Raw genomic sequence first — 22,062 nt, 5'->3', positions numbered from 1 at the left:
CTTAGCAGTGAAATGACGGTAGTAATAATAATAATAATAATAATAATAATAATAATAATAATAATAATAATAATTTTATGGTACGAAGACTGATGGTAGGTTTTCGCTGGGTACTCCCGGTTCCCCTACCGACATTCAACCAGTAATCATCACACTGGTGTGTTGTAGATCACCTTTTATGCAAAAGAACAATGCTATGTGGCAGAGTCTGTAACTCCTCCAAGAAGGGGACACTGAATAAATGACGCAAAAGTGAAGTGTCTGGCATTTGAATTATTATTATTACAGACCGGATATTGGTAAAATGCCTTTTATTACCGAGTTGGCATACGTCAAAGTTATATAGATTTAGATGCGTTTTGAAGCTTTTAGAAGTAATAGGGCCAATTTTTATTTTATCTACTTAAACTCTCTCTAAGAATAAGTGCCTATTTCTACTTTTTTTTTTCTTTTAAAATTATTGGCTATTTCATAGTAAAGTAAACTGGGGTAAAGAGGATCATATGTGTATTGCCTAGATAAGGCAGCGCCACATGGATCACACATGAAAAGAAAACCTTTCTTCTATAAGTGCCACTAAAAATAGTTTTCTTTGCATGTGTGATCCATGTGGCGCTGACTTATCTAACAATACACATATGATCCACTTTACCACATGTAATCCTTTTTACCCCAGTTTACGCTACCGGTAATTTATAATATAAGAGATGTCAAACGAATGAATTGGAATAGACTTTCAAAAGCCATGCTTCAATACTGTCCCCAAGGGAAAAGATCTTTAGGCAAAAAAAAAAAAAAAAAAAAAAAAAAAAAAAAAAAAAAAAAAAAAAAAGTGGACTGAGAATGACTCACTGAGACCATAATGGGCTACTTAATTTTTCAGTATATGCTCAATTAATTATAGAATTCCATATTGTAGCCCATTATTTTTAATGTACCACATATCTTACATGTTCAACATCAGATTTATCAATATGATTTCAATACGACCTTTTCTGCTTCTATTTCTTTTTGAATAAAATTTCTACTTAATGGGATTGCCAAATCTGTTACTAAGCACATACCGTACCATTTGTTTCATATTACTGTTAGGTTTATTGGTAAAGACAACTCCTTCCGTATTTATTGGTATACTCCAAAGTACAGAACTCAATGATCTTTGTACATGCATCTTAACTGATTGTAAAATGTAAAGCGAACAATGACTTGAAATTTCTAAATTCTTTGTATAAATAAATGACTGTGCAGATTTCAAATAACAAATGCAATTTTCCGGTTCTCGAAATGGGCGTCTACTTGTATTTTCAATGTAGATATTTAATACCTTATTTTGCATCTGAATATCTTCTCACCTCGTAGGTGTAATGTTCCATTTATTTTATAGGTACAGAATATTTTTTTTATTGGGACTTTTAAATTTCAATTTGAAACACTAATTTACCCTAAACTCACAAAAGAATATATGAATCTGAAATGTGAGAAACTATGAAATATGAAGGTGACCAATTGCCAACGAAACAAATGCTGAACAGTCACAATGTTATTTCTGGCACTCTAGCCTAAGGGCATGGAGGAATAACTCCTTTCTTCTGTGCCAAGGTTGCGACAATTAACGGGAATATGATGTATACAATGAAGGGCTGTTTCTTCGAAGCTGAATTCCAGTGTTTGCTCACGCGTGAATGCAAAAATTCGTGTTTATATTACAAGACTTGCTGCTCTATTATTAATTTTATATCGGCTAAAACAGTAAGACACATTGAACTGACGTAATGGAGAGACAAAAGGGTGAGTTAATTGTCGCCCAACAATTCAATTATTATTATTATTATTATTATTATTATTATTATTATTATTAGGTTTCTTCGAAGCTGAATTCCAGTGTTTGCTCACACGTGAATGCAAAAATTCGTGTTTATATTACAAGACTTGCTGCTCTATTATTAATTTTATATCGGCTAAAACAGTAAGACACATTGAACTGACGTAATGGAGAAACAAAAGGGTGACTTAATTGTGGCCCAACAATTGAATTATTATTACGAGGGGGATCCAGGAAATAACGACCGTTTTGTTGTAATAATTAAAAAAAAAAACATATTTATTTGAAAAAACAAAGTCTGTTACATAACTGAAGCTTCCTTTACTTCTCTACATAATCACCACCTACATTTAAACATTTGTCGTATCTGTTCACTAGCTTTAGAATTCCCGTGTTATACTCCTATGCCGCCAGTTCATTAAGCCAGGTGTTCACTGTCTTCTTCAACTCTTCATCACTTCCAAAACGCGTACCACCCAGAAAGTCTTTCAGCTTAGTGAAAAGGTGAAAATTGCTAGGAGCAAGGTCTGGACTATAGGCCTAGGGCGGATGATCAAAGATTTCCCAACCGAATTGATCCAGCAATTCTCGAGTTGAAGCAGCAGTGTGCGGGTGGGCGTTGTCGTGAAGAAGCACAACTCCTCTCGAAAGCATTCCTCGCCTCTTGTTTTGGATGGCTCACCGTAGTTTTCGTAAAGTCTCACAATAACGATTTGCATTGATCGTAGTGCCTTTTGGCATGAAATCCAGCAAAAGAACACCTTTGCGATCCCAAAAGACAGTAGCCATGACTTTTTGTGTTGAGAGAGTCTGTTTGAATTTTCTCGGTTTCTTGGGTGATGAGGGATGATGCCACTGACGTGATTGGCGCTTGGTCTCTGGGGTGTTGTGAGACACCCAGGTCTCATCACCAGTCACAATTTGATCAAGAAAGGCTTCTCCATCTGTGTGATATCGCATCAAGAATGTCAATGCTGAGGCCATTCTCTGAGTTTTGTGTTGGTCACTCAGTTGCCGTGGAACCCATCGTGCACAGATTTTGTGGTAGCCAAGATGTTGCGACACAATTTCACCAAGCAAAGAACGATAAATGTCAGGAAAGGCAATATGCAATTCGTCGAGTGATGTGCGCCTGTCTTGCAAGATTCTGTCGTTCACTTTAGGCTTCAGGTCTTCTGTGATGAGTGATGGGCGTCCGGGTCGAGTTTCATCGTGGGCATTTGTTCGCCCATTGTTGAACATTTCGCACCATTTTCTCACATTTCTTTCATTCATTACAGTATCACCATACACTTCTTTCAATTACCGGTAAATTTCTGCAGGTTTCAAATGTTGGGCATTCAAAAATCGAATCACACTCCTCACCTCACAGTCGGCGGGATTATCAATCACGTCGTTCATTTTGAAGTAACACAAAATGCACAATGGCGACTTGTTGCAACCAGTACTCACAACATTATGAGAACACATGTTAAGGAAGCCAGTTGACCTTCAAACAAGGAAGGGGAGTCAGCTGCGCGGCGGGTATGCACAAACGGTCGTTATTTCCTGGATCCCCCTCGTATTATTATTATTATTATTATTATTATTATTATTATTATTATAGTGATAATCTTATATGTTAAGACTTTGTGAAGTGTGTCAATAGTGGTACTAATTTAAAAACATTTCGATGTGTGTAATCAAAAGTCCTCTAATAAAATTATCGCAAATAGCTAAAATTTTTTCATTAACTTCATTGCTCACTCATTTTATAGCCTGCCTATAGGTAAAATTGACACTTTCTTAAAAAGTTAGATTTATACAAAGGAGTTCTTGAGGACATAGTACAGAATTTTCTCTTCTTAATATTATTTGCATTCATTTCTTCTAGAGCGTAAAAATTGTAATAACATTACGTACTATTTTCTTTCAATTTCCAGCAGATACAGATCATAACACAGATCAGGAGAGGAATTTCCAATTATATCTACCTTCGTTCAAAAACACGGACATAACAGGCCCGCTGCTTTTTTTTTTATTTCTTTGCAAACTTAGTCCTGTAGGGAATGACAATGTCGGAGAATTTTTCTTGTTCCCAACAGCTTACTTCCCATGAAAGTATTATCCATAAATAAATTGTGACTCTTACCTGTATAAAACGGTATGATATACTTGGCATGATCACAAACAACATTGTCAGAAACTCATCCTCTAGTTTCTCACACCACAGCAATGCAAAACATTATCTCAACAAGAGGCACACAGACTTTCCTCAAATATTTTTTATTAACGAATGACATGTTATATCGTCGTTGTTCCTGCAACAACTCCTATGTGACATATTTATTGATTTAAATAACTTAAATAGTGATACAGCAAATAATAAAATCTCCTATATGTAATTATATTTCTTTGTTTCGAAAATGCAAGAATTCACAGTCTCATAAGTACGGCTGCCATAGGATGAATAAATGTGTTTTTTTTTTCCCTACTGAAAAATGTTATATTTTATATTATATTATATATATATATATATATATATATATATATATATATATAGTTCCGTTTTTGGTGCAAGAATAATTCGTTTAACATGTTTCTAAATCAGTCCTGAATAAATTCTTTAATAAATACTCCAAACCAACGTGAATATAGTGTGGATTGTGTATGAAGATAACTGATAATTTTTTGTGTTGGTTTCATTATGCATCATTGTTTATGTAAATAAAAACAAATGAAAATTAACATGGCACATAAACATTATTTTAACAAACATAGAAAACAAATAATTATGTAAGCAATAAAAAATGTGTACCTATGGAATAATAAAATTAATGCTTATATGTGTCATAAGTATATTTGTAAAGTTATTCTATCTCTCACTTTGATAATGAAATAATGAAACACATATCAGACAAGAGTTCCATATGAGATGTGGGAGGATATCGAAGTTTAAATAATTCTCTTAATCATTTGTAATGTAATCTAATGCATAAATGTACTGTATATATTTTCTAATTCTATTTTAATCTCTTATTTCAGGGAAGATACTAGAATTTTTAATAGCTACAATAAGTATAATATTTTTTACGAAATCATACTTATCTCTTTTTAAGTATTATACTCCAAAGGCAACATCAGTAAACAACATAACCTTTGATTACAGCTCTCCGTAAGTATGAATTTGTAAAGACATTTCATAATAATTTTTGTAAAGAGTAATTTACATTCTTTGATGTAAATCACATGTTAATTTTGTTAATATTTATTTCCAGACCGAGTTACCATGTAATATATATTCAGAATAATATGTCGCAGAAAATAAATACATCTCATACTCTAAGGCAAACTTTCCTTTACGAAGTTTATAAACAAATGAAAATTACACAAACTCCTCACAGAATCAACAAAAGAAACTCCACACAAGACACTGGACTTGGAAGTACGTTCTTGAGTATAATTAAGTATTTTGTGAAATACATACTATCAGTGTATCGTGCATATAAACACGAAACTGAATTAGCCATCTGTTTAGGTAGAGATTTCAACAAGAGGTTACGGGAAAGATTTAAGCAAGCAAAGAAAGAATCAATTAAGGACAACAAAACTGTTACCACACAATTAATGGAAGTATCAAACAATATATTGCAAATGCAAAAATTCTTAGACAAATTTGTAGCAACAGTAATGAAAAATGCAGTAAATGATGAGAACACACATCTACGAGGAAGTGATGTGATGTATTATAACCCATCAGACAGTGTGAAAGACGAATTCAGTTATAGTATGAACAACTGGAAATACATCCAAGTGAAGTCTAGCCAAAATGACGGTCAAAAAGGGAATGACAAATATACTGGTGGCAGAAACTTGGTGTCTTTGTACGAAACTATCTTTACGATTGTTCAAAACTGTATCACGTCTCTTTTAGACTTCATCCCTGGTGCTAGAAAATTTCTCTCTCTTTTATACAGTATTTGGAAGTGGGGTAATGAAATTGGAGATGTTTTGAAAGAGGATAAGATAATCAGTTGTTCCAGAAAATTCGTCGAATCAAAATTCTGGAAATGGATTGAAGAAAAGTAACACAAACTAAAACTGTGACAGAGAAAACACAAAATATTATACAGTCTATCTATGTGTAACTTTCGTCTTCGTCTAAAGTTATTGTGTATGCCAAAGAACATAACAAACACACTTTAATATTTAAAAAAAATCTGTGGATTTTACATAACATGTACACTCAAAATGAAATGAAGGAAACAGAATAAGAATAAATATAAACCATTTTTATTCATAATATATTTTGAAGAAAAATAAATTATTTTCAAATTCCACTCTCTCTCTCTCTCTCTCTCTCTCTCTCTCAATAACATAAATACGTTTCACATAGTCAGCAAAACAACTTCAATGTGAAAACAACCTGCACTCTAATGAAATTAATGAATATATATATGAAAATATAATCTCCTCACCAGATTTAGATGGCTTCAGTCAGAGTAGAGAGGGCAGCATAATCTTGCAGCAAATGTTAATATTTATGCAAGTAACCATACTTTAATGGCTGTAGTATTTCAAATATGACGTTGCCACAATTCTATTTCATACGGTACTTGTATTAAGACGTCTTATGTTGTAGAGGTTCAGTTGGATATTGAATGTCATTAAGATAGGTTCTTTAGTAGTGTTGTAAATTAAGTGTAGTGTACAATGTCAAACATTTTTAGGACTTGGTTAAATGCAGTTTACTCAACACTCATTGCTCATTTAGCTTGAGGAAGAAAACGTGGCAACACTGCATAACTGACAGGCACACAATGTATGATTTATTATGTTTTGGGTCAGCCATGAGTCTGGAGAATGGTGTGACTGAGGCCGACTAAGTTTGGCAAGGACTATAATGAAGTTAGTAAGAGTAAAACTGTGGACATAATATTCTGCTGTCCTTTATTTTCTAAAGTCATTAAGAAAAAAATTGTTGAAATATAGTCTTCCTCAAATTTTATGTTAACACATGAAGAGTACACGGGAATAACGATCAAGGTCCATTTTAGAAAGTTTCGAGAAAAACGAATTTTAAAGTTTAAGCATTTAATACTTTGTTATGTGTGTACTTAATAGAAATTGACGTAGTGGAATGTCAAGAACGATGATTTCTTATTACTAGCTAGACCACATGATAGTACTTCTTTTCCACTATAAGATAGCATTATTAACTCAATTTCGATTTTTGATGGACCTTGATCGTTTTTCCTGTGTACCCTTCATATACTATTCACATATTAAAAAAAAATTTGATAACTCTAATTCTTCATTTTGTAAGAGTCATATCGTTCTACATCAGAAAACTTCTAAGTTTTGTACTAAAAAGCACTGTAATAGCAGAGCATCAGTATTGTTAACAATGTAGGCTTATATGTTAAATGGAAATAATTTTGCAGCATATTGTCAAAAAAAACTTACACAGAATGCAAATTATCATAGAACATGAAAATGAGAAGGACCAGTAAAAGATAAAACACATTATTACAGCACTGTATCAAATTAATATACTGACTCTCATAATGAGTACATGTACAAGAAAATAAAATGCATTACAAATATGAAACTTATTGTTTCTGTGTTTCACATCTAAATTATCAGTCTCAGCAATAGCTTAGAGGTCTTTATAAGCCATTTGCTAACATGTACGCCTATATACAAATAACTTTCAAGCCGGCCAACATACAATAGCTACATTTCTGGATAAAGCATATGCTTTTGACACAGTTTGGCACTCGGGTCTTTTATTCAAATTAATTAAACTGTCAATAGATGATAGCCTTATTCACCTAATACATAGTTTCTTAACAGATAGAACTTTTCAAGTCAAAATGAATGGCACATTATCAATATCAAAGCCGGAGTTCCACAGGGTTCCGTCTTAGCACCGCATTTATATTCAGTTTATGTACATGATATTCCATTGATTGTGAATGCAATATGGGATTATACGCAGATGACACCACCTACTTCACCAGTGACATTTCAATCAACATCGCACAACGTACCATGCAAAAACAACTCAAAATATTGGAAATGTGGCTAAGAAACTGGAGAATAAAAGTTAATATAAGTAAAATTCAAGCCATCATTTTTACCAGAAGAAAGCCAAAAATACCAGATCACCTCAATCTCTTCTCCGAAGATATTTACTATAAACAATCTGTAAAATACCTCGGCGTCACACTTGATAAACAAGTTCGATTTCATCACCATGTTGAAGCAGCTCGTAACAAAGCATTAGCCAGATTCATTCATCTATATCCATTGTTGAAGTCACCTTACATCAGACTTCCCTCGAAAAAAATCCTTTACACTTCTTACGATGAAAGAGTAATGGAACGGAGAAAAATTCTCTCCGGCGCTGGGATTTGAACCCGGGTTTTCAGTTCTACGTGCTGATGCTTTATCCACTAAGCCACACCGGATACCCACCCCAGCGTCGGACAGAATCGTCTCAGATTAAGTTCCAACTCTTGGGTTCCCTCTAGTGGCCGCCCTCTGCACTACGTCATAGATGTCTATGAACATAGGACTGACGTCCACACATGTGCTGAGGTGCACTCGTTATGAGTGACTAGTTGGCCGGGATCCGACGGAATAAGCGCCGTCTTAAATCACAAAGTGATTTACGCACATCATATATATTATTTTAATGTACCGAAGTACATATGATATTTCCATGCAGATATTCTGCGCCATCATACGATGAAAGAGTAATGGAACGGAGAAAAATTCTCTCTGGCACCGGGAGCTGAAAACCCGGGTTCAAATCCTGGCGCCGGAGAGAATTTTTCTCCGTTCCATTACTCTTTCATCGTATGATGATGCAGAATATCTGCATGGAAATATCATATGTACTTCGGTACATTAAAATAATATATACTTTACACTTCTGTTATAAGACCTCCAAATGACCTATGGCTGCGAAATCTGGAGCAATGCAAAATTCCAAATTATCAGACGTCTTCATGCTATACAGAGAAAAGTATCCCTAACTATCACTGGTGCAGACTATAGAACCACCAATAAACAACTACAAGACATGCTTGAAATAGAATCATTCTACGACATTATACAGAAATTTACAGAAAACTTTCATAAGGACTTGCTGTACCACCCCAATCCTCTGATAAGAGCCCTGGCAACAAGAGTATAAAATAATAACTACCGTCAAGATCGGTCACCTCAATTAAAAATATAAATGTTCCTGCTTGTTAACTATCTGTTAAAGTAAAAGCCTTTTAAAGCTGACACTTATGTACCATACATGTTCCTGTTAATAATAAAAAAAAATATACAAGAGATTTATATACAAGGTGAACCAGCCAGGGGTAGACTCCTAACCGCACCCACGGCAGCTGATTCATACGTAATGACACTACCACGCTTTTGTGGTTAGTATTGTGTTATGTACTTACCATATTCACAATATTCATGTTCGAAATGACGTCCTTATGATATCTGGCAGGCTGCATATCTCCACATGCAAAACTTAAGTCTGCTCTCAAAATTGGGTTCCGTTAACCTCTGAACTACAGGAATTTTGTAAGGTTTTAATTTTAATTGTTTCTTACCTCTTATCACTGAAGACTGTGACACCCCTACCTGCTGAGCTACACAGCGGGATAATGTCGTAGGACTTCTCTCTAGTTGGTGGCCAGTTTCATCTAACATCTCCTCAGTGAGAACACTCTTCACACATGTTCGTTTCTTATCCAATACTGATCCAGTTGTACGAAATTCCTTCACTAAATTGTTGTTGTTGTTCTCTAATGCCAGGCGTTTGACAATAAAGTCATTTAACCTCTTGCACTCCAATATTTTTCAAAGATATTATCGTGGTCAGCCACTGAAGCACAGATTTTGAGGTGTTCCGAATCCATTTCTTGGTTTGAGTTGCACAATGGGCAGTTAGGGGACTGATATATTCCAATTCTACGCAGGTGTTTGGCCAAACAGTCATGGCCTGTTGCCAATCTAAATGCAGCTACAGAGATTTTCGTGGTAAATCGGGAATTAACTGTGGATTATGATGCAGAGAGTTCCATTTTTTCCCTTGGGATTGAGTTATCAAATTTTGTTTGTTGAAGTCTAAGTATGTAGATTTAATAAATCTCTTCACAGAGTAATACGTAGATTTAGTAACAGGTCTGTAAGTAGCAGTGCTGCCCTTCTTTGCTAAAGCATCCGCATTCTCGTTTCCCAGGATTCCACCTTCACTAAATTGTAAATCATTGCTTTAGAAGGCTCTCGTGAATCAGGGAATGATTGACGGAAGTTTGTTACAACTGTCCTCCAATATTCGTATTTCACAAAGTTGTTGTGAACAAACACTCGTTGTTGAAGGCTATATTTCACAATGGACACATTACTGCACTCCAATGTACGGTATACAGCTGCACCTTCACTGTGTGAACGTGTTTACGTAGCTAAACACGAAACGTACGCGAGCAAGAGGTCTGATCACTGCGATGGCACAGCAGTTACTACGCATACAACTTTCCGCTGACGCTGACTCACTCTGTACCTCTATGATTTTTTTAGTAGGTTATTTTACGACGCTTTATCAACATCTAAGGTTATTTAGCATCTGAATGTGATGAAGGTGATAATGCTGGTGAAATGAGTCTGGGTCCAGCACCGAAAATCACCCAGCATTTGCTCATATTGGGTTGAGGGAAAACCCCGGAAAAAACCTCAAGCAGGTAACTTGCCCCAACCGGGAATGTGTACCCCTATGAGGCAACATAAAAAGAAAAGTAGCATTCTTTCAGGCTGCTTTGATCTTGCAAACCACAGCTTCTACTGTTGCATACATTATAACCACAGATGGAAATTGAGAATAATTAGAAGCATTCAAGATAGCAACTTGTTCCAGCTAAGACATCAGTATATTAATTTTCTTTAACTAGTGTTGTTGGTCTGTCTTGAGTGTGATTAATCCTAATTAAGATCTAACATCACTTCATTTCTGTTCACACCTGCTATTATGACAGTCCATGAAGGGCCAGGGTTGACAAACCAACTGCTAGTCTCACGTCTACATGCCTCGGCAGAGGTAAACGATTATCCAACCAGTACAGGAGTATCGTGTGGTCAGCACTGCTGCTTTACAGTGAGAACTGATAATCCCTTTGTAGGTGGACTATAGTACTGTGGAACTTCATTTATACGTTTTTATGGTTCTGAAGAAGAAAAAAAGGCACAAATGGGAAAACCATATAACTGAAATGACATTTAATCATCATCATCATCATTGGCTCAATAACCCATTGAGGGTCCTAGCCTTCCTCAGTATTTTATTCCAGCTGTCTCTACTTCTGGCCTTGACTGTCCACATTCGTTCACCAATAAAGTTGGCAAATGAAATGACATTTAATAACATCTGAAATAACTTTTGAAGACTATGCAGGAAGAGTGAGTTAAGTAATTTAGTAAAATTTTCATAATCAATCAATCTTCTTAATGTATCCAGCTGTTTGCTGACAACATAAAGTCCACTATAGTCCACCGTAGTCTATTCAGTTGTTTTTCACGAGAAATGAGGGGTATTTCTAATACCATATTACACTGCTACTTACAAACCTGTTACCAAATCTACGTATTACTCTGTGAAAAGATTTATTAAATCTACATACTTAGACTTCAACAAACAAAATTTGATAACACAATCCCAAGGGAAAAAATGGAACTCTCTGCATCAAAATCCACAGTTGATTCCCGATTTACCACGAAAATCGTCTGTAGCTGCATTTAGATTGGCAACAGGCCATGATTGTTTGGCCAAACACCTGCATAGAATTGGAATATATCAGTCCCCTAACTGTCCATTGTGCAACTCAAACCAAGAAATGGATTCGGAACACCTCAAAATCTGTGCTTCAGTGGCTGGTCATGATAATATCTTTGAAAAATATTGGAGTGCAAGAGGTCAAATGACTTTATTGTCAAACGCCTGGCATTAGAAAACAACAACATATTACACTGTGATGGAATTTATAAAATTTTCATAAGAAAAATTTAGAATTTTATAGTTAAACCATCTTTGAGTCTTAAATACAATAGTCAAATTGATTACACATATTCTTGAAGAATGTAAGATTATTTGTAGGAAATCTTAACTGCTGAGAGCCAAAGCTGGCTGATGTATTACATTTCAAACTCCAATCCGGAACATTTTACGAAACTGACTTAACTTGTTCTCACTGTGTGATCTTCATTTAATAACAAGTGATTATTTTACAAAAGTTCAGTTATTTTATACTGCTTGCTCTAGGATATGTCCTCAAATTGTGATAATAACTGTTCCATAATTTCTTCAGGCACATCAAGGTATGTTACAAAATGTATCACTGTTTCTAAAGCAGTAACAGCTTAATTAAAGGACACAAAATTGTTGAAGGCAAGCATGGACAGCTTTGAATTTCCGCGAATTTCAAAGTGGGTCGCATCTTTTTTTTTTTAGTTGGTTATTTAACGACGCTGTATCAACTTTAGTGTCGATGAGATTGGTGATAGTGAAATGATATTTGGCGAGATGAGACCGAGGATTCGCCATAGATTACCTGGCATTCACCTTACGGTTGGGGAAAACCTCGGAAAAAACCCAACCAGGTAATCAGCCCAAGCAGGGATCGAACCCGCTCCCGAGCACAATTTCAGACAGCCTTAACCGACTGACAAGCAAACGTTCTGACGGAGGCAGATAAAAAAGTTAATTTTTTTCTTCCACCATGTTAATAATCTCAAAAGAAGTGCTTATACAAGTTTTGGCTACTCGACCGCAATTACGAGGGCCATAAAAAAATAAGTTCGTCAGGGGCCTCTAACCAAAAAAAAAAAGACACAATTTCATTGGACAAATTTATTGGAACAGACACAGCAATTGTTGAGCTATTTTTTAACTTGGTGTGTGGATAAGCTTCAGGGCTTCTACCGCGTTGTCTTGGTGTTATTGGCTGACGTTTCGACCGCTGTGTTGTGGCCATCTTCAGAGCAGTATTTTTTAACTTATTTTCTATCGGAATTGAGACATTTCTCATATCATGGGATCGACAGAGAGAGGTCCAAACGCAGTCAAATGCCGGTTCCGATCTGAGGCGGCTGACTTCTACGACACAAAAATTGGTCCCAAGGTATGACAAAAGTCTCAAATCCAGTTGAGGATATGTTGACAAATAGCGCAACAATTGCTGTATCTGTTTCAATAAATATTTCCATGAAATTGTGCTGTTTTCTATAAACGATCCCAGGGAAAAATCACTTTCTGGACGGCCTCGTAATTGCGGTCGAGTGGCCAAAATTTGTATGAGCACTTCTTTTGACAATATTAACATGATGGAAGAAAAAAATTTAACTTTTTTATCTGCCACCCATCAGAACGTTTGCTTGTGAGCTACGCCGGTGGCTTGGGTCGCATCTTAACAATGAACATGTATTCTATTTTCGAGTTCATTTTCACGACAAACCTAATTTCGAGATTTAGAACGTTTAAGTGTAAAAGAAACGAATAAAAGAAAAATGTATATCCAAAATAAACTAATATGGAAAGTATAGGAATTTTGCCTGAACCTTAGGGGGGTGGAGGGAACTAATAAGTGTGAAAAATGCATTAGTGGAAAACATATAAATTAAGTTTTACTGTACACTTGAACATAAGCAAGAATTAGAGAAATCCATAGAAATATAACCTATTTATAGATGCCAGATCCTCTGACATTAATTGTGGTGAACAAAAGGCCATGGTGCAATTTCTACTGAATATGTCAGCTCCTGTTGTCCATTTTTTTCCACCATCACTCCATTCTAATCATACAACCATCTCTCTGGTGGTAAATTAACCTTTATACCTTATAATGTTGGTACATAAAGATAAAAGAACTAATCGCGCAAGTCACAATTACATTATTTGAACTTTGTACTTCTGTTACTCTTAACTGAAGAGTTTATTTATTTCCATCACGCATTATAATATTATCTTATCACTAATTACGTAACACAGGATAAAAGTCTATGTTGTCGCATATATTCCGGCACAATTTCCCTCAACCATTCGGGATCAATCTGTGATACCTGTCGCAAAAAACATCGTCCAGTCTGGACAACTTCAGTAAACAAAACACAATGTGGCTGACTTCCGAAAAGAACAGATGAAGGATGGATTGCAACTGCTTGTCGGGATTCCACCTGAAATGAGATTTTATGTAGGTCAGATGTTAGCAGTAGGGTATTTTAAAAGTTCTAAAAAAAGTGTGCATGCTTGCTCTTAAAATTCATTTAGGAGAAGTTCGATTCTTTTCATTTACTCTATTGGCACTGACTTCAGCAATGCACATTGTGCAGTGTGGTAAATCTTTAATGTTTTGTTTTCGTGATGTAAGGTTTACTGCTGGGCTTTAGAAAAGTATCTCTGGCATTAGCTAAAAGTGATACAATCATTCACATCCTGTATAAAAGTTCACTTGGCAGAGCTTCAACAAATTGCTTATGATGAATGTGAGAAATGGAATTTCGGCAAAGGAGTGTGGTTATTTATTATTTTATGCTCGACCATGCCGAAATGTAGTAATTATACACCTGGTAGCAGCCCTTTAATGGACCTCATTAAAGTACACCTATTCATTAAAGTTCAGGTGTTCCACCAATCAGAAAATACCATTGTAGCAATATGAAAGCGGAAGTATTGATTATTCTCGGATATCCAATCGAAAGACAACAATAAGTCACCTATATTTGAAATAAAGTCAGTTCTATTACTATAATAATTAGCGTTAATTGTAAATAATATTCAAATAAATACAATTTGTCATCTCGTTTTTCAATGTCTAATTCAATTTCAAGGTTATATCAAGATTAATGTTTATTTTACTCTCTAGATTATTGGCTGCAAAAGGGTATCTGTCGGATACAGGGGGGAGAGCCATTAATCCTTCCCATTGAAGGCCTTAAGGAACCAACCTGGACAAATACCTAATGTCCCATCCCTACCTTCCCATGGTGCAGCTGTTAGTAAGCATAATTTTACAAGCTGAACTAAAGGGAGGGGCTAGTCATCCATTAGCACTGGTCAGCTTGATGAGTTAATGACTGAATTTGGTATAATTTTCCTCTATCCAATACCTAATTCCCTCTTTACCCTTTCCTATCCAGTCCTCTGACTGAACTCTTACTTTCTTCGACCCCGATGGTATTAGAGCATTCGAGGCCTAGGGGTTCATTTCACTTTCCTTCCTCCTCTTTCTACTTTTGTGTTCCTAGTGCTGACCTGCTATGGCACTAAAATCGTCCTCCAGTGGCTTAAGGAGGGAAAGCTGGTGATCAACAAGATCTCCCAGCTAGGTCCAATGGACCCGTCGACCACCAGCAGGTGTGGTCCTCCAGACATTCTGGGGGTTGTGTGTGAATGAAGTAGCCACCAAAACATTAAAATATGGTGTTCACTTAAATCGGCTACAACTTGCCATTTTCAAATATTGGAGTGCAAGAGGTCAAATGACTTTATTGTCAAACGCCTGGCATTAGAAAACAACAACAACAGATTATATCAAGGTCAATGTCGACATTTGTTTCTCGGAAAAAATCAATACTTTCGCGTCTGCGCACATCTCACAATTTACGAGGTATTGCACAAGGTCAGTTCCGCTCCTCAGTCAGATAAGAATAACACGAATACTTATGAATAATTTCAAGTAAGAAATATGGTCGAGCATAAAAAGTCGTATGAAACTTGACTATAATGGTAATTAAGACGCTCGTATGAAAATTATGAAACTCGCGCTCGTTTCATAAACATACTAGCATCTTAATTACTACCATTATAGGCTCGTTGCATAATGTACTATTAAGCACGCTGACAGTGAAATTTATTTATCTGAGATGATGGTAGCTATGACAAAAAAAAATCTTTAAAAGTGATCCTGACGTGACTTCATAATAAATATGTTTGGCGAAGTGAGAGTGGCTTCCTATTTCAACAGAAGGAATATTACTATACATTTTGGATAGCATGTTGAAAAGTTCTTCCAAGTCAACAGGGAAATTAGTGCGACAGTCTTTGCAGGACACAAAAAAGAATTGCTTTGCACACTATAAGGCTAAAATTCTGAGGCCACGAAAATAAGGTTTATTATTATAAATGGTTTAAAAAATTCATGAGTCAGCATGGAGACGACCTATTCGACACATCATTTTCATAAATGAAGTTTAGGTTTTACCTTTCTGGATATATGAATTACAGCATACCAATATTTGGTCAATGGAAAATCTAAATGCAAATAAAGAAATCCAGCTATATTCATAAAATGTGAGAATGGGTTGCAATATCGCGCAAGATAATTAATGGGATAATTTTTTCTTACAAATTAGCCCAACTCACAAATGTACAGAAGTGAAGTATTTTTTTCCTTTCATTACACACCTTAACAAAACTGAGACAGAAAGTGCATTCTTTCAACAGAAAAATTACATTTTCTATGCACCCAGCAGATCAGTGCAATTACTGGAATACATTTTTCATTTTGATTTTCATGATTCCTTCATTTGAGCTACCCCAACGACAATTTCTTTTAGGGCATTGCCAAATGATATGTTTACCAATATAACCCATGAACACTTGATAATAGAAAGAACCAATATAAAGTATTAAGAAAAAGCTGTCAAGAAATGTTTAAATTAATATATATCTCTTTCTTCTCAGAGTTTGTAGATAAAACATAATATATGCTACCTGTAACGTCCGTACAAAGTTTCATAAAAATTTGTTATAACTTATAGCAGAGAAGTTATTTAATGTAAATGCATGCTCTATAAAGAAGTAGTTCCTCTTATCCAAACATAACCGAAGTTTGTACACAAAACATATTATATGCTACCTATAACGTCTGTACAAAGTTTCATAAAAAATCCGTTACACAGGAGGGATATTAATTTCTTACAGCCAGATTTGCATTCTGATCCATTGTGGCTGTCCTGAAAAATTTTTGAGTTAAATGAGCTGTGACACATAGAGGCATATTAATTAAAATTGTGTAATCACGAACCCAAGACCTTCCTCTATACTATACGACTTATCATAAATGTGTACAAATTTTTGTAACTCAAGACAAATAGAACGCCAGTTCTCAATATTGATAAATTATGTAACATGTAATTCTTTTTTTTTTTAATCCTGATGTTAAAAGTAGAAATTTACGAACAAATACAGCAGAGTGTGAAAATACACACCAGGAAGATTAGTATCCATTATAAGAAATTCACAGTAAATTTCTGCAAGACAAATTATAACTACTCAAACTGAGTGTTAACAAAGACTTCCGGAATAGGGAAAAATCGTTTCGGGGACGGGAGCTTTACCTGAAAGCTAGATTTGCATAATATATACGTCACTGTAGGTACATTAACAGAAAATCACGATTCAAGTCACAAATAGTTTGTGTGCACTCGAAGTTGGGTTTCTGGCGCCTTGTCAGCCCAGTTGAATTGTGTGGATATAAAAGGGAAAAATTGGGACAGTGTCGGTTGTAGTTTCTGGGTAGCTCAGTTGGTAGAGCATTCGTGCGCTAAGCGAAGGGTCCTGGGATCGATATCCGGCCCCAGAACGATCTTTCCCTTGAAATTATTCACTTCCAGAAAAGGTTTTAACAATAATATTTATAAGTGTAATGGCCACATTATTATGGAATAGTTGTACATTGGTTTCTCATTGAAACAGCGACTTCGGTTTTTCGATTTTCGTCCATTTAAAAGCCTATTTTGCCCCACGGTGAACCAGTGGCTACCATATGCTCTACTATAAGATTGGGTAATGTTGGTTTGATTCGATCAGGAATGAAATCTCTGCACACTACAACTGAATAAATGAGCAACTGAGATACCAATCTGTTGATCTGGTTTCAAGTTCTGACTATCCCAAATAGTTCACTGCTCAGAATTTATAGTAAGCACTGCTCGTGTATTTTATGACCTGGTGGAGTGTAAAGGTAACCGTTCACTACATCGTATCGCACTCCTCATACGAATCGCACACAACGGATATTTTAAGTGCAGTGCGTTCACTGTAACGGCTCCACCTCATCGCCTCATCGGATTCCCCTATCAGCTGTTTAAAACATGACGTCGTACGATATTGACATTACTGAAAGCAGAGGAGTTGAGGTTAGGACTATTAATTACGTCTGTTAGCGAATAAGAATTTGTAATTGCTTCATGCGTCTTAATTGAAGAGGAAGAAACGAAAGAAATATTGGTTACATAATATATTTGCAAGAAACAACTTGATTACTGTAATGGGAACACCTCAAATTATATAATTCTTCGCAATTTTCTACAAGCGAAATAAGTTTTCCGTCTGCCATTTTGTCGTGACACTGAACATGGCACAACATAATAGTAACAGTTGACCAATTAAAATTGATTTATTAAAGAAGGCCATGATCGCAAGCATCGGAAAAGTTGCCCATCCCAGAAATGTGGACGGATTTGCCAAGAGGTGATGCGTCCGATACGATGTAGTGAACGCGGTTACATAACAATTACAGTTTGTGGCAGGTAGGGAGAACTCTAGACGCAGGTCTTCTATCAGAAACGTCTCTTTTGCGAGCTCGTAGACTAGTCTGCAGCGTGTGTATTTAGACACGCCTAGTGCGGCTTTCAGGAATTGTGCTTTCACTGCTTCTAAGGTACGAAGGTCGGTCTTATTCAGTTTTTCCCATATTATCTCGATCCCGTAGGTGAGGATGGGGACTATTTTCGTTCTGAAGAGTGCCATAGCTGAACTTATGGAGAGTCTACTCAGTGATCTGATATTGTATATAGCCATTGTAGCTGCTGCCGCTCTGGATTTGACGTGGATTCTGAAAGACGTCATTGTTGTCTGTAGGGTCATGCCGAGGTATTATTATTATTATTGGAAGAAAGGGAAGAGAAACGAAATGAGATATGGCTGGAGTTCTACTCAACGGAAGCAATAGTAAACCGATCATGGACGGACACGGATCAAGAACTTTGCCACTTTGTCACCTCCATGGCAGTACATGGCTACCACCACAAGCTCTGCAAATCAAACATTTACCATGACCCCAATCCAGAGTGTATATGTGAACTGTGCAACCTAACCTGCGATCGATACCACATCACCCAGTGCAAGAAGCTTGACAAACCAATAATCGAATACAGCAAGAACTGAAGTGGAATCCACTAACACACTCCTGCACAGTTTGTGCGCATTTCATATTTCAATAACAATTACAGCAAATATAGTCTTTTTCCTATCCGTGCGATTCGTCCGATGAGTGCAATACGATGTAATGAACGCTTACCTTAAGAGAAGGCCCTATGGCCTTAACTCCGCCAGTATAAATGAATGAATGAATGAACAAATAAATGAATAAATATAAATAGGCACGTGAATTCATGTGAGACTGTCTGTTATCCATTCCCTTAAAATATCTTTGACAGCAGGCTTATCCTGAGACTGAATTTACTGACAGTGACAGGTTTAGGAGAATACGAGACAGACTTGCACACGTACTCACCGTCAAGTATTGTTTCTCCCGCTGCAGTTCAGCCACATTCATGAACAAACCAGTGATGAGGCACTTCCTCACTTGATCCAAATTTTGGCCGCAAGAGGACGGTGGGATCTTACAGCTCTGGCACAGTTCTGCTAGCTGGGTGCGGACATCACTTGCATACTGAAGGTTCCGTGCATTCAGGAAATTCTCGTGGCACCATTGCTATAAAAATTTATTTCATTATTATAATCCAGTTTCTAACAAACAGAATTTCGTACATTAATGATGCAATGTACAGGATGTTCAACAGTACCATCCAATAACGGCACTGTAGGACATAAGACACTCTTATTCTTCTGTGGGCTACTGATTTTTTTGTTACAAATTCCTCGAAAAAGTATGGAGGTGAGTTTTCGACAGTCATTGTGCTACAAATCTGACTTTTCAGGAATAGCTCCCTGTAAAGCTGACTTGAATAATTTCAGGGAAAAAGGGAGCTATTTCTGAAAAGTCAGCTTTGCATTATTCACGTCACTCTTCATTAACAGAAAACCACAATTTAAGTCACACAGTATAGTGTGCACTCAATGATGGACCTTTGACGTCTTGTCAATCCACTTGAGGTATGTGGATATAAAGGGAATAATTGAGCCAAGGTCTGATAAGAGTCCCTGGGTAGCTCAGTCGGTAGAGCATTGGCGCCCTCAGCCTAAAGTCCCGAGTTCGATACCCAGCCCCATAACAATTTTTCCCTTGAAATTATTCAAGTCATTGTGCTGTTTAGCACAACAAACAGAACAGACATGATGAAAATGTTAGCATATCAAGCCACAAAAGAGCTTAAAACAAAATAATAATTAATAACATATAACGGCAAGAATTGTCCGGCGCCATGGTTTTGCGGTCTAAAACATCCTGTCTAGGACTCGCATTACAGAATGTGCGCTGGTTCGAGTCCTCATGGGGGAAGAAATTTTCTAAAAGGCCAGTGTATGGGACCAGTGCCCACCCAGCATCGTGATGCACTTGGGGAGCTATGATAGGTAGCGAAACTCCGGTTTTGCAAACCAGCTATAACAGCTGGGGGGATCATCGGCATGTGGACGTGAGGCCAGCAGCCGGCTGGTCGGTTTTGGCCCTTCATGGACTGTAGCACCATGGATTTACAATAGGAAAAATTCTGCTTGATTTCGAGGAACAAATTCAAAAGATGAGACCTTTATGTTAAGGCGGACAATCATATTTTTTTAGTAGGTTATTTAACAACGCTGTATCAACTACTAGGTTATTTAGCGTCGAATCATCATTTTAAAGGTCTGCTTTTAACAGTTAAGCAGTCATGTAAGAGGAGGCAGTCAGAGGCATTTGTAAAGAACCTCCCACTATCACTATCAGCTGAGAGGAGATAAAATAAAACTGTCATGAAGTGTACACTAACCTTCTTCTGGGCGACTGTGTTGAACTGTCGAAATATACTGAGCAGTGTGATGTGATCTCCTGCCGTTGAGACAAATTTTTGGTGAGCAGCAACTGCCTGTTCACGTTTGGTGGGCGGCGTCACAAACACTGATTCACTTGACAGCAAGGCCACCAGACTAAGAATTTCCTCCCTAAAATAATCAAGCAAGGAAACTATTCCTTTGTGCGAGATCGTGCGTATTTCCTTGGTTTCCACACAAAACCAATCTGTGGAAAGTCTAAAATTCCACATTCAGTATTCCCAACCTAACACACGTAACAATTTCCCTCTTCTTACCGCTTAAGTGACATATTGATTTTACTGCTTTAGGCTTTTAACATATTACTTTTAGAGACGTTCAATATAGTAATAATTATAAATTGGAAACTTACCACTGCAATTTCACCTAAATTGCACTGTTAATTATTGTTTTTAAATATTTGCAAAAATTAAGTAAACTCTACAACTCCACTAAAGTTACTGTATTCGTGATGCAAGTAACATTAAGGAAGCCGTGAAAAAATCAACAAGATTCCAGACTCATCATAGACTGGGGAAAAAAAAGACAGACGTATATCACGGCCTGCTGGAGTACAGTAAACACAGGAAACATTTTAAAGCAACAATGTTGAAGACATATTTTTGTTTTGCAAATTTGCCGTCATTGAACAGAAACCAAGATGGAGATTTCATTGCAACTAATTAGAAATTCCTCTTGCAGGTATGTAATAAACGATCTTTGCACAAAATAATGTACGATACAAGAGCGGTATGTTTTCTTTCAATTCTCGGAAATTAAATAAGCTCAACTACGTTTCGCTTTTTCAAACTTTTCCCCGAACATGAAAACTTCAACATACCGCTCTTGTAATGCATATTACCAGGGAAAGGATTTATATGTAAATACATATTTACTTATAAAGCTAATATAATTTATATTTTGCATTATCTTTATGTTTCACAATATGTAGGGTTGAAAAATCCTACTTTTATTTTCCATATTTTTCCATATTTTAGAGTTTAGTACATATTTTCGTTAATTTCCATATATTTTCCATATTTCATATAAAACAGTCCATATTATATTAGGTTTAACAATAAAACAAAACAAAATTCCATTAACTTTTAAAAATACATTTCAACAATAGAGATTTAAACACATGTTCAGTAATCCCTTTAACATCAGAGTTATTTGAAAATTAGCAGTCCTATCAACAATGGGAAAGTAAGTTACAAAACTGTAT

General features: G+C 36.2%; 1 protein-coding gene across 1 annotated transcript in view; it reads right to left on the bottom strand.

Moving 5' to 3' along the window:
* Positions 1-13,460: 13,460 nt before the first annotated feature.
* LOC138706716 (ATP-dependent RNA helicase DHX33-like) overlaps positions 13,461-22,062 on the bottom strand; it is a 38,264-nt gene continuing 29,662 nt past the window's right edge. Inside the window, exons 11-13 of the mRNA XM_069836331.1 lie at positions 20,798-20,969; positions 19,381-19,581; positions 13,461-14,035 (exon numbers count right to left, since the gene is read on the bottom strand). Coding sequence (XP_069692432.1) covers positions 13,838-14,035; positions 19,381-19,581; positions 20,798-20,969 — 571 coding nt within the window. The 3' untranslated portion in view covers positions 13,461-13,837. The remainder of the gene's footprint in view (positions 14,036-19,380; positions 19,582-20,797; positions 20,970-22,062) is intronic.

This window comes from Periplaneta americana, chromosome 9 (assembly GCF_040183065.1).
Source record: "Periplaneta americana isolate PAMFEO1 chromosome 9, P.americana_PAMFEO1_priV1, whole genome shotgun sequence".
Classification (NCBI taxonomy): Eukaryota; Metazoa; Arthropoda; class Insecta; order Blattodea; family Blattidae; genus Periplaneta; species Periplaneta americana.
This window is presented reverse-complemented; position numbering and strand designations above follow the sequence as displayed.